At 34.9% G+C, this 13,302-nt stretch overlaps 1 protein-coding gene across 1 annotated transcript in view; it reads right to left on the bottom strand.

Moving 5' to 3' along the window:
- Window positions 1-3,294: 3,294 nt before the first annotated feature.
- TOGARAM1 (TOG array regulator of axonemal microtubules 1) overlaps window positions 3,295-13,302 on the bottom strand; it is a gene marked incomplete at its 3' end in the record, with an annotated part of 57,736 nt that continues 47,728 nt past the window's right edge. The window contains exons 8-12 of the mRNA XM_008052319.2: window positions 10,300-10,452; window positions 6,002-6,100; window positions 4,316-4,491; window positions 3,647-3,800; window positions 3,295-3,426 (exon numbers count right to left, since the gene is read on the bottom strand). Of these exons, the coding sequence (XP_008050510.1) occupies window positions 3,295-3,426; window positions 3,647-3,800; window positions 4,316-4,491; window positions 6,002-6,100; window positions 10,300-10,452 (714 nt within the window). The remainder of the gene's footprint in view (window positions 3,427-3,646; window positions 3,801-4,315; window positions 4,492-6,001; window positions 6,101-10,299; window positions 10,453-13,302) is intronic.

The raw sequence follows: 13,302 nt of genomic DNA, 5'->3' as shown, positions 1-13,302 counted from the left end.
AATTTCACTTGATGTTGCATACTAATTACATATTAAGATGGTCCTCTCAATCATTTAAAATCCATAGGCAACAAGGCATTAATGATATTAGCTAACATTTACTAGCCACTTTGTACCAGACCCTGTGATAAATGCTTTATAAACTTTTCTGCATTTATTATCTCAGCAAAGCTGAGGGAGACACACTCATTTCTTTATTTTTGCCACTGAGAAAATAAGTGAGTTTTACAAAGGCTAAAAAATTTGTTTGGTTCAGAGACAGCACATGTATACGGTCTACTATGATTTTATTTTTATTTATTTTATTTATTTTATTTTATTATTATTTTTTTGAGTTGGAGTCTCACTCTGTCGCCCAGGTTGGAGTGCAGTGGCACGTCATGGCTACTGCAGCCTTGACCTGCTGGGTTCAGGCAATCCTTCTGCCTCAGCCTTCCAACTAACTGCAACTACAGGCGCATGTCACCATGTCTGGTTAAATTTCTGACTGATTGTAGAGATGAGGTCTTGCCAAGTTGTCCAGGCTGGTCTCGAACCCTTGGGCTCAGGCAATCCTCTTGCCTCCACCTCCCAAAGTGCTGGGATTACAGGTGTGAGCTATCGTGCCTGGCCTATGATTTTATACAAAGAGGTCTAAGGCACAATCCCTGCTTTCAAAAAGTTTATCACATACTTGATAAGAAAAGTAAGTATATGATGCTTTAGATTACTACAGTGATAAATCAGTATCAGTTTCTGTTACAGTAAATCACATATGGGGAAGATGATATGCCAATTAAAGAATACAATAGATACATTTTCTTTTTTTGATGGTTCAAATGTATACTAATTAAGCTTCATAAGAAAGACTGAAATATGTTAGGAAAATCCTCCAGCTTTGGAATATCTCAATCCTGAAAGAAAAGCAAATACAAAATAGCACTACTATCATTTATTACCTTCTCTAGCATTGTGCTAAGTGCTTCATTTACACTATCTAATTTAATTCATTCAACAACTCTATGTAGTAATTATTATTCCTACATTACAGATGAAGAAACATGTGTTGAAGTTGGAAGAATTCCCTTCCTATCCCTAATCCACTCCATCCTCATCCAAGAATAACACATTTAGGATGAGATGCAGATAAACACCAAATTTTCAAACTTGAGGTTATACCAGTATCAAGTACCATCACCTATCCTTATTTAATTTTCATCTGAAAAATATTATTTTGGAAAAGTAAGTGTACAGCATTCAGTCTACAGTAGTACAGCTTAAACCAAATTTTTGTTTTGCTTGTCTGTTTTTAATTTCCATTGTGTTGTAGACCAGTACTTTTATAAAACATAACAAAAGTATGTGGTACTGTCAGACTGTTAAAAAGTTTAAAAAGTTTCTAAATGCTAAATATTTTTAAAATTTATTTTGTCACAGATGAGCAATAAACAGTTCATCTAGTTTATGGATCATACTTTGAGTAGCAGTGATCTAACAGGAAGCTTCTTAAATGAAGGCATATCTAATTAGAATTTAGTTATTAGAAATTATTTCTGTTAATAAGTTAATAATTTTAATAAAGCTAAACATTTATTCTTTAAATTTTTATTTGATTTTAACAGCTTTATGGGTACAACTAGTTTGTGGTTATCTGGATGAATTGCATAGTGGTGAAGAAGCACGGGCTTTAACCCGCCACCCAACTAGTGTACACTGCACTCAATACATAATTTTTCATTCCTCACCTTACTCCCACCCTATCCCTAAACATTTATATTTTGAATTGATTGACATAAAATTTTTGTAAATATATTCTTATTTTCAAATAATATAAGCATGACTTCAAGGAAGCACTCTCTTTATACTTCTTAGAAACTTAATTTGTGAAGTCGACATTATGGTCAAAAGTCACAAAATTAGCTGATGTCTCTAGCAAAGATGAATACTCAAAAGTTATGACATTGCTATTTGCTACTCTTTGAACTTCTTTTTCTACTCAGACATTGGCTAAATTAGCTAAGAAGTTTTGTGGCGTTTTCTCTCTCTGGATTATAAAACATTAACACACAGTAAAATTAACTGAGAATGCTAGTAGGCTTAAATTTCACAAATGTCTACATTTAACGGGTTCTAAGACTATGGTTAGCCAGCAAATTTACAGGCCAACAACTCTTACAGGCATACTCTCAACAATTATGAGCTTTGAAAACCCAGAATTTTAAAACAGTTTCTATACTTCTTGTATTATAGAAAAAAAAAAGAACCTCGTTTATTTAGTTTAAAATCTCCTTCATCTTTATCTCCAAGAGAAGTACGTTGCCCAATTACATTTATAGTATCTATGTTTTCCTAAATTTCGGGAAATTTTGTTGATAGTTAGACTTTAAATACAACAAAAATTTAAGAATGTCTACTACAGTTCACACAGTTTATTTCTTAGTAATAATTAATAATATTCCACTAAACAATCAAGCAATAATACCTAGTGTTTGTTCGTTTGTTTGTTTATTTATTTTTGAGTTGGAGTCTCAGTCTGCTACCCAGGCTGGGGTGCCGTTGCATGCTCATGGCCACTCCCGCATTGACCTGCTGGGCTCCGGTGATCCTTTCGCCTTAGCCTTCCAAGTAGCCAGAACTACAGGCGCATGCTACCACGTCCAGCTAATTTTTAGTTTATTGTACAGATGAGGTCTTGCCAAGTTGCCCGGGCTGGTCTCAAACCCCTGGGCTCAGGCAATCTACTCTCCTCAGCCTCCCAAAGTGCTGGGATTACAGGCTGAGCAACCAAGCCCGGCCTAATGTTTTTATAATTCACACAATTTTTCACTTCAACCTCTGAATTTTCCTAGCATACCAAAGATCTACTATATACCAAAGATCTACTATATTTGATCTACTCAATATTTTAAAAAATAGCACAGGAAAGAAAGAAAGCTCTTGGCCAAGCACATAACAAAGCAGGCACTCAATGACAGGCTGAATAAATGACAACTGCAATGACTTTTTTGATCATGATGTAATATAAACCAGTTTCACTATCTCAGTTACCTTAACTATAAAATGGTAGTGGTAACTCCTTAGCAACACAGAAATATTTCCAGGGAGTATGAAATAGATCCTTGGGATAATCTAGACCTTTGAGATAATTTAGATCTTTATAGCAGCAGAAACTTGAGGCCTGTTTCCAGGTCACACAGCTAACTAAGGGCAGAACTGATACTTAAGAAGTCAGTTCTGTCTATTGCTTTAACAAGCATCTTTGCAGTTTAACAAGCATTTGTGACTTTATTCTTTACATTTAAATAAGTGACTTACCTGAATCTGAAAACACTAAAGATGATGACCGTTTTAAGCTGGACCCTTTGACTGGAGGGCTGAAGGCAATGTTTTCTAAAGGGGAACTCTCATTTTTTAATAGCCCCACTTCATCTCCAAAAACAGTTAAGTCTAAAAGTAAGAAAAACAATTAACATTTTTTTCTATAGAGAGAAAGAATATTTATTATAAGTTACATATAATTATAAGAGAAGCTACTGGGTCTTATAAATTTTGTTGTCATAGGTCAATATACTCTATTCTTAGTCATATAGCATTCTTAGTTAAGTCATATTTCATCAGCTTTAGAATATTACAAGAAAAAAAGTACCAAAACTTAAACTCCACTTACTTTCAGATGCCATTTTTTCAGTTCCTTTATGTTTCACTCGTTCCCAGGAATTCTTTTCCTTCTTTTCACAATCTTTCATGTTAAAAAGTTCTTTTTCTTCTTTTTTCTTTTGTCTCATCTTGTCATAGGTAGATTTTGAAACAGAAACTTTAGTCTGCATGAAAAAGTTGAAATATTTGAAAATATTCAGAGTTTGACATTTAAAATATCTTCATCTTAGATAACTCTATCTGTACATTAAGTACCTCTACAAAATAAACTATATATTTCTAGGACTATTAAAACCTGATAGACCTACATAGTGCTAATATCCAATTAAATTTGCGCCTGAGGATATTAGTCTGTCACTATTTGAGTATATACTAAAAGACTGTTGAATATGTACATACTTAAACATATGTGTATACAAAGTACAAGTATAGTACACATAAAGTACAAAATACACAGAGTATAACGCATAGAGATACTTTATTACCAGAATGAGAATGCATTTAATTAATGAGAAGAGAGAAACTACTATTCAAATAATTATGGATCAAAATTTCAATTATATCAACAAGATTTTTAAAATTTTAATTGGAATACTTTCATCACCCCACATCTGATATGCACAAAACAATGACTTATTGTAAGCTTAAATTTATTCTAATAATTAGAAAATAACCTTACATCTTTTTCATTCTCAACATCAAGATATGATGGAATACTTTGCTGAACTGCTCTTCCATAAATCCCTGATGGTGGTTCAGTACTTTGTTTAACTGAAAATGTATCCCCATTTTCCAAAGAAGATATCACTGATTGGCTGCAGGTTGCCAGTGCTGAATTTAGACTTCCAAATACGCCTGAAATCAACCAACCACCAAATAGTCATTAAGTATTTATGTTATTGAGCTTTAGATAGCAAAGTTTAAGACAAGGCTCGCCTTCAAGAAGCAAACAATACCGTTAGTAAGAAAGACAAGATAATTATAAAATATAAAATCAAATACCCCAACAGGACAATAATATAAGAGGTGCCAGAAGGCAGTTCACGATAATAATATCAAGTGAGAACTGCACATTATGAATGCTGAATTCATAGAAAGGAAAGGCTGGCATGAGCTGGGTGTTTAAGATAGTTTCAAGGACCAAGGATTTGAGCTGGGAGTTGAAGACAGGAGAGAAGGAGATGAGGATGTTTATATGCAGAGCCAAGCAAGTATAAAGCATGTATATAGAGTGATTAAATTAGTCTGGATGGGCAAATAGAGGAATGACAGAAAATAAGTCTGCAAGAGTAAGCTAGAGTCAATCTGAGAAGGGCCTTAAATTAACCTAATGAGACTATCAGGCAGAGAAGTTAGGAAAGACAGAATTTTATTCTATTTCATTATACCGGACAAAAGTAAAATGTACACCCTCAATATATCACATTCTAGTTTTTCAACTGAAAAAGAAAGTAGCTTTAGAGTATAGTGGTGTGATCATAGCTCACTGTAACCTCCAACTCCAGGCCTCAGCCTGCCAAGTAGCTTGGGGCTAGGTGTGCCTGGATAATTTTTTTTTTTTTTTTTTTTTAGTCAGAGTCTCATTCTGTCACCCAGGCTGGAATGCAGTGGCACACTCACAGCTACCACAGCCTTGATCCGCTGGGCTCAGGTGATTCTTCTGCCTCAGCCTTCCAAGTAGTTGGAACCACAGGCACACATCACCATGCCAGGCTAATTTTTTAATTTATTGTAGAGATGAAGTCTTGCCAAGTTGCCCAGGCTGGTCTCGAAGCAGTGGGCTTAGGCAATCCTCTCACCTTGGCCTCCCAAAAAGCTGGGATTATAGGTGTGAGGCACCGCACCCGGTCAATTTTTAAATTTTTTATAGAGATAGGGGTCTCACTATGTTGCCCAGACTGGTCTTAAACTCCTGCCTCAAGCAATCCTCCTACCTCATCCTCCCAGAGTGTTGGAATTATAGGTATGAGCTACTGTGCCCAGTCTTAATTTGTCTAGACTTTGTATGGGAGATAATATAACTATATTAATTTATATCAATTACTAAATTGATAAATAAAGATTACTATTTGAATTTAAACTATGCTAAAACTATCTTAGCTATCCTAAAACTGTCTCTTAGAAGTACCTAAATTGCAGCTGTCACATAATACATCTCTCTGAAAATTACTGACATGAATTTCCTGTAGTTCTGTTAGAGGATAGAAACGTGAAGCTTAGTACTTCTAATTCTTTCAATTTAAAGATTTTTTAAAAAGAAGTTCTACTCCACACTTGAGTAACAGTCTTCTCTGTTGTTTATTGACATGTTTTGCTTATGTGTAAAGAACATATACAATTAAAAAGCTAAGCAACTTTGAAATACCTTTTCCAACAACTACTACTGAATCTTCTGATAAGATATTTGTGGAAGTGAAGTCAAAACTGGAAATTTGCTGTGAATTTGATGATGACCCTGTAAATCCTAAAAAAAAGTCCAAAAACATTTAAAAATATTTACTTATTACATAGTGCTTTAGGATATTGTAAAACTGAAAATTTGTTTCATACAAATAATTTACAATTTACTCACACATGTTCACTACTTCAATAAATATTTACAATTAGAATACCTCATACAAACTAGGCACTAAACAGAAAAAGAAACCTTCCTAAAGGAGTTTACACAGCCAAGGTTGAGGTGGGAAACCAAATAATCATGGCATGATAATTGGGAAACAAAAGGGTGAAGAAGGAAATCCTTTGACATCCATTAACAGATTAGGTCAATCTCACAGCAACCTATATACTTTTCTAGGTTAACATTTATCTCAGTTTCTGATTATTTAACTATTCTCTCTCCTACTAGACTGTAAGTTTCATAGAGATAGGATCCATGTCCAATTTTGATTATCATTCTTTCCTAGAGCCTACTATCAGTGCTTGGTACATAGAAGGCATTCAAAAAATATATTAGGTGAATGTGTCAAGGCAAAAAACCAAAAAAATAAATAAAAAGCACAATATAATTAACTTATGGTATGTAAAAGAAAAGCAATTAGTTACTGGTCAATTTAACTAAATAATACTTCTAAAAATTTCAGCAGATGTTTAAAAATTGGAGCAAATAGATTGTTTTGCAAACTTGCTATGGCTAATAAACTTATTTTGGCTTTGTGTAAAAATGGCAGAGATTAAAGAAAGAAAGAAACCCATGTAGGTGATCATTTTCCATATATTCCTTCTTAAGTAAAGTTTTAATAATCAAAATTAATGTGAACTCTTACAGGACACACCAACCAGTAGAAACAACAGGTAGCACAAAAAGGTGTTCTGTGACAAAGGGAAGCAAACCTCAGTAAATAAACCAATTTGCTCAATAGTCCACACAAACATAAAATCTATACATAAGTCACCAAGACATGAATAAATAATTAAATAAATCTCACAAAGACACAAGGAAAAAGATGAAGAATATGTTATCTTTAAGTATTTCAACTTTTTTAATAAGGGAAGCTGATACTAAAGAATCATTTTTAGTATACATTTATTTTTACATGGCATTTTCTTCTAAACAAAAAAATGTTGAAAGAGATTTGCTCATTAAGTCTCAAGTCTAACATAGAAAAATATGTTAAAAGTTTTCTTCACATACAGATATCTTTATAATTTCTCCTTGTTACTTCTAATTCAAATACAGAAAGAGAAATTATTAACTCATGGGATCTAGTTTGTTAATACTCCAAGCATCTACCATTAATCGCTTTCTCAAGTCACTAACTGGGCTTCAGGTTATGTAGAAAATGGTCAGGTTCAAAGGGACAGTCAACAGAGAAAAGGAAGGGGAAGAAGAGGAGAAGGTTTTGAGAGTTAATCCTAAAAACTTCTGAGTTTCTTACCAAAAAAAATCAATTTGGCCACTCACTGACAATATTTCTTTTGGAAGTCTTTTTATTCCCTTTGGTATTGAGCTCAGTGTTTACTTTAACCTGATTATTTGAGGATTTAATTTTTGAGTGACTGGGTCCAAGGCTACACTGTTAGTGTTGCTTTTTGTTTTATTTTTTACAGGCAGGGTAGCACCCTGTTAACTCTGAACTCCTGGGTTCAAGTGATCTTCCTGCCTTAGCCTTCCAAGTAGCTAAGACTACAGATGCATACTACCACACTTGGCTAATTTTTTGTACAGACGAGGTCTTGCTATGTTGCCCAAGCTGATCTTGAACTCCTGGCCTCAAGCAATCTTCCTGCGTCAGCTCCCAAAGTGCTGGGGTTACAGGTGGGAGCCACTGTGATTGGCCTATTATATTATTAGTTTTGATTGGCTAATCACCACTACATTAATTTCACAAGTGGTCACTGAACATAATATACAAAGCATAATGGGGCTATAAAGATGACAGCATTTTTACTCTTAAGAAACTTCAAGATTATTAAGTCTTAAAAGTTATGCTACAGAGTTAGAACTTTATTCTGTGGAAAATAATAAAATCACTCAAGGTGGTTTTTGTGTTGTTGTTCTCTCTCTCTCTCTCTTTTTTTTTTTTTTTGAGTTGGGCTTTCACTATGTCATCCAGGCTGGAGTGCAGTGGTATGATCATGGCTCACTGCAGCTTGGAACTCCTGGGCTCAGGTAATACTTGCAACTCAGCCTCCTGAGTAGCTGGGTGTGTGCCATGCCACCACACCTGGCTAATTTCTTGATTTTTTTGTAGAGATCAGGTTTTGCTATGTTGCTTATACTGGTCCCGAACTCCTAGGCTCAAGCAATTCTCCCACGTTGGCCTCCCAGAGTGCTGGGATCACAGGCATGAGCCACTACGCTCAGCCTGTTTTTTTCCCCAATGGTTAATTTTACGTTTCAATCAAGGTTTTGAGTATAGAAGAGCTGATAACTGTATTTTAGAAAGAAAATTCTGGAACCTTATACAGCCTGGATTTAAAAGGGATGAAAATAAGAGACAAGCCTCACCAGAAGGCTTTTTTAATAAGAGACAAGCCTCACCAGAAGGCTTTTTTTTGAGATGGAGTCTCACTCTGTTGCCAAGGCTGGAGTGCAGTGGCACCCACACTCACAGCCATCCCAGAGTCGACCTGCTGGGCTCAGGCGATCTTTCTGTCTCAGCCTTCCAAGTAGGTGGAATACAGGTGCACGCTACCACGTCCAGCTAATTTTTTATTTATTGTAGAGACGAGATCTCGCCAACTTGCCTGGGCTGGTCTCGAACCCATGGGCCCAGGCAATCCACTCACCTTGGCTTTCCAGGCTGAGCCACCGAGCCCGGCCACCATAAGGCTTTTGTAATTATAACTGCAGCAGCAGACACATTAAGTTAGACTGAGGGGAAATGATAGGATGGATCACTGCCTGAATTTAAGAGGCAAGGAGAAATAGGTAAAGATGACTCTAAAGTTTTAAGCCTCCATAACTGGGAAAATTGTAATATTACTAATAAAAATGGATAACAAAGGAAGAGGAATATGTCTGAAAAGGAAGGTAAGTTTGGTTTTGACCATGTTTGCAGGTTGTCAAGGTATATCTATAGTAGTAGGTATTTGGTTTAGAGTTGGATATACAAGTATGAAGTAATGTTCTGGAGTAGAATTAACTGCTGGCTAAAAGATATAATTAAGTTTATGACTGTTGTTTAAAGGCTGTCATTAGCAGTGAATAAGCATACTCAGCAATTACTTCAAAGCAATTTTTACAGAATATTAAAAAATTGTATTAAGACATGAGTTACTTTTACAAAGAAAAGTATTTTTTTTTGTCCCTGATTTTCTTTACAAGAGAAATAAAACAAGTAAATCTGGAAAAATCCTAGTATTTTCTTTTGTGAAAACAATGAACAATTTATTGCTGCCACATAGATGTTAAATTACATCATAAACTAAATTTTAAGAAATTTACAAAACAAATTTTCCAATCAAGTTCTCTCACTCAATTTGAGTTACTTTCACAACAAAATATTCATGTCCTGATTGTCTACACATATGAGAGGGACCCCCAAAAACCTAGAATTTATTTATTAAAAAATGTATATTTATTCTTACATGTTTAAACTTCAGTCACCTTCAAAGTACTCTAAGGGAAGTTTTTAAAAAGGACCTATAACAGGATCTCTTAAGAAATGGACAGAGCAGTCACAGAGATGATACTTGCTAATAAATTAAAAAAGAAAATTGTTAACAATGGTTGGTGATGACAAAGAAGCTTTCCAAGGTTCTACCACAGGGAGATCACATTGCCATCGCCACAGCTTTACTCCACAGTTACAACCTAACAGAAAATCAGGGAGGCATTAATTCATATAATGTCCTCCACCTCATTTTAGTGGTAAAATGTCTTGCAAAAACTCTGTGTGTATTTGTGTGTGTACTTGGTGCATATCCTGGGTTTAGAAATCAGCAGGAATTCCCTATTTTCCAAATTAAAAGTAGAGCAGCAGCTCTACTCCTGCACTGGCTCCTTAGGCAAGCCCACAAATCAAACATAAACTTATCATACATAAACTTCTCTCATTTGGCAAAACTACTTAAGCAACAACACATCAGCAGAAGTGGAAGATGAAAACCCTCAAAACTGAGAATTCTCAGTTAATTTTTCTTTACTGGTATGCTTAAGGAAGATTCTGATTAGAAATATCCAATCTTAAAAATTAATTTGTCATAAAATTTACTAACCTTTTGTATGCTTATAATGTCTGGGGTGTTCTTTATTTTTTACTTCTAAAGCACTAGATGAAATGCCATGTGACCTATCATCTTCAAAATCACCACATGCAAACTCATAGTTCATACGTTGGCCAATTACGCTTACACTGGATGGTGTAATCCCTATAAAATAAAATAAATATTTATTTGAATAATTTGGGTAATATACGGTAGGTACTTATCTCCCCTCTATCTCAACTTTTAATCTTTAACATATTTCAGGTCAGTAACATATTAAAAATTGTAACATTAGAGTATTTTTAAAAGCTTTATCCTATTTTAAATTATATCATATTTTTTATCTTACTAGCAGATAAGAATATTTATTATAAGCTATGTATAATATTTTATAAAACAGGGTTTAAAATTACAACGAAATCCAAAATGCAATATTTGAAAGAGATAACAAAATATACTGTACATGTTTTCAGAATCTGACAAGTATTTAATATTTAAATGACATTTTAAATTTTACACTAAAAAAAGAAAAATTTAAAAATCCCACATTTTAAAACCACAGGCTGAGAGATGCGCTTGATATGGACTCCATTCTCGCCTTTCTCCTACTTCCATGTATTAGGCCCCTACTGGCCTTGCTGATGAGGCAGTAAACTACACAGTGATTAAGTGCTCAGCATCTAGAATCATGTGTCCTGGATTTAAATCATAGCACTGTCCCTTCAATGGCTGAGAAAACCTGGGCTAGACACTTCACCTTATTTAAAAAATAGGTATAACTGTAGGACCTATTCTAGAACTGTTATCAGGATCAAGTGAAGAACATACATGAAAAGAGCTCAGTACAGTGCCTAATATATTTTAAATACCTAAATGTTATATTTGTAATTTAGAAAAAAGCAAAATCCTAATGTAGACCTCCTTTTAACAAACAACAAAAATTTTAATTCACATTTTTTTTGAAATGGGTCTTGCATTGTCACCCAGGCTGGACTGCAGTGGCCCAATCATAGCTCACTGCATGCAGCCTTGAACTCCTAGGCTCCAAGGACCCTCCTATCTCAGACTCCTGAGCAGGTCAGACTATAAGAGAAGTCAGATATTCTTAATTAAATTTAGCATTCTCTCAAACTAAGTTGCTAATAGTTTAGGATTTTAATTATTTTTATTTTTATTTTTTGAGTCAGGGTCTCACTCCGTTGCCGAGGCTGGAGAACAGCAGGGAGATCATGGCTCACCACAGCCTCGAACTCCTGGGCTCAGGCAATCCTCCCACGTCAGCCTCCTGAGAAGCTGGGACTACAGGCACACGACACTACGCCTGGCAAATTTTTTTGACTTTCTGTAGAGATGAGGTCTCACTATGTTGCCCAGTCTGGTCTTAAACTCCTGGTCTCAATGGATTCTCTTACATTGGCTTCCTAAAGTACTGGGATATAGTCGCAAAGCCGCTGAGCCCATCTACTTTAGTATTTTATATATTTGGTTTGCTTGTTTTCAGTAAGCAAGTCAATTCTGTAAGTTTATTATGGTTTAACTGGTAAACATAAAATGATAATACTCAGAATAAAGAATATTTGAAGACAGAAACAAAATAATTATTTAAAAGTTATACAGTATTTTCGTAAAGGTTTCCATATATTCTACCACTACAAAATAATTATTTAAAAGTTATACGGTATTTTCGTAAAGGTTTCCATATATTCTACCACTACCTATTACAGCAAATTGTGCTAAGTTTCCTGAATGTTGTTGTAGTAAACTTTTCACCTACAGAATTAGTATCACATATTAACAGAAAACATGTCCATCCAAAGCCAGTATCTTTGAGTCTTACTTTATGAATTAATACTCACAACTAAAAATTTAGAAAGAGATCTATGTTACTTTCACAATTTTTCTATCATTTATTATCAAATATTTCTTGAATCTTTTTTTTATGGACTTAGTGCCCTTTATTCTACAGTCTTTTCTAGCTCAGGTGCCACACACAATATACCTCCTTTCCCACCATCCTGCTTTTATTAAGATACAACATTATTAAAAAACAAAGTACGAGGGCGTACCCCCCAAAAACCAAATTATCTTTTGGAGGGCTGGCCCCTTGTAGTTCAGGCATCCCCCGCTAAGTAAGTGTTCTAGGAACTCATCAGCATCAGTGTATCAGCTAGCATTGTTGTAGAGGCTGTGTTTGGCTTCAGTGCGTTTTTTTGGAGATTCTTTCAATGCATTAGCCCATTTCATGATGGGTGATTTATGAGCTCACCTGTCAACACCAAGCTCAGCAGTTTTTGACCAAAAATGACATGACCCCATGTCCCACCCTGTGGATTCACCTGATCTCACCCTGGGTGACTATTTTCTGTTTCCCTGCATGAAAAAAGTCCTCAAAGGAAAATGTTTTGCAGATGTGGAAGGGCTAAAACAGAAAATAGTGGGAGCACTATAAGGCATCAAAACTGACAAGTTCAAAACTGTTTTGACCAGTGGAAAAAGCATCTCAGAGGTATACTGGATCAAATGGAGAGTGCTTTGAAGGTGACTGAAGTTTAAACATATAAGAATACATAATTAAAAAAAAATAAATTCTAGGTTTTTTAAGGTCCCTTCTCATACATTTTTTTATTGTCTAACGGTCCACACTGGAACTACACACAAAAATGGATAGTGACTCAAATATAGAATTTTGCATCTGACAGTTTGTGGTTATAGTAGCTGCAAATTATTAGGTGAAGGATGATCAACTTAAACACTCAAATGTAAATTAAGGACTGACATGATAACTATGGCCTATAATCCCAGCACTTTGGGAGGCTGAGGCAGGAGGATTGCTTGAGCCCAGGAGTTCCAGACCAGCCTGGGAAATATAAAGTGACTTCGTCTCTACCAAAAAAAAAAAAAAAAAGTAAATAAATCTTTTAAAAGAATATCTTATAGTGAGTTCAATAACAGTAGTGTTTCTAAAACTTGGTGCCAAGAAGTAACTAACTTATGTGTTAAAAACTGGTACAAACT

This window comes from Carlito syrichta, unplaced genomic scaffold (assembly GCF_000164805.1).
Source record: "Carlito syrichta isolate Samal-C Ts95f unplaced genomic scaffold, Tarsius_syrichta-2.0.1 Scaffold272423, whole genome shotgun sequence".
Taxonomy (NCBI): domain Eukaryota; kingdom Metazoa; phylum Chordata; class Mammalia; order Primates; family Tarsiidae; genus Carlito; species Carlito syrichta.
Note: the sequence above shows the minus strand (reverse complement) of the source record. Positions and strands in the feature narration are given on the sequence as shown.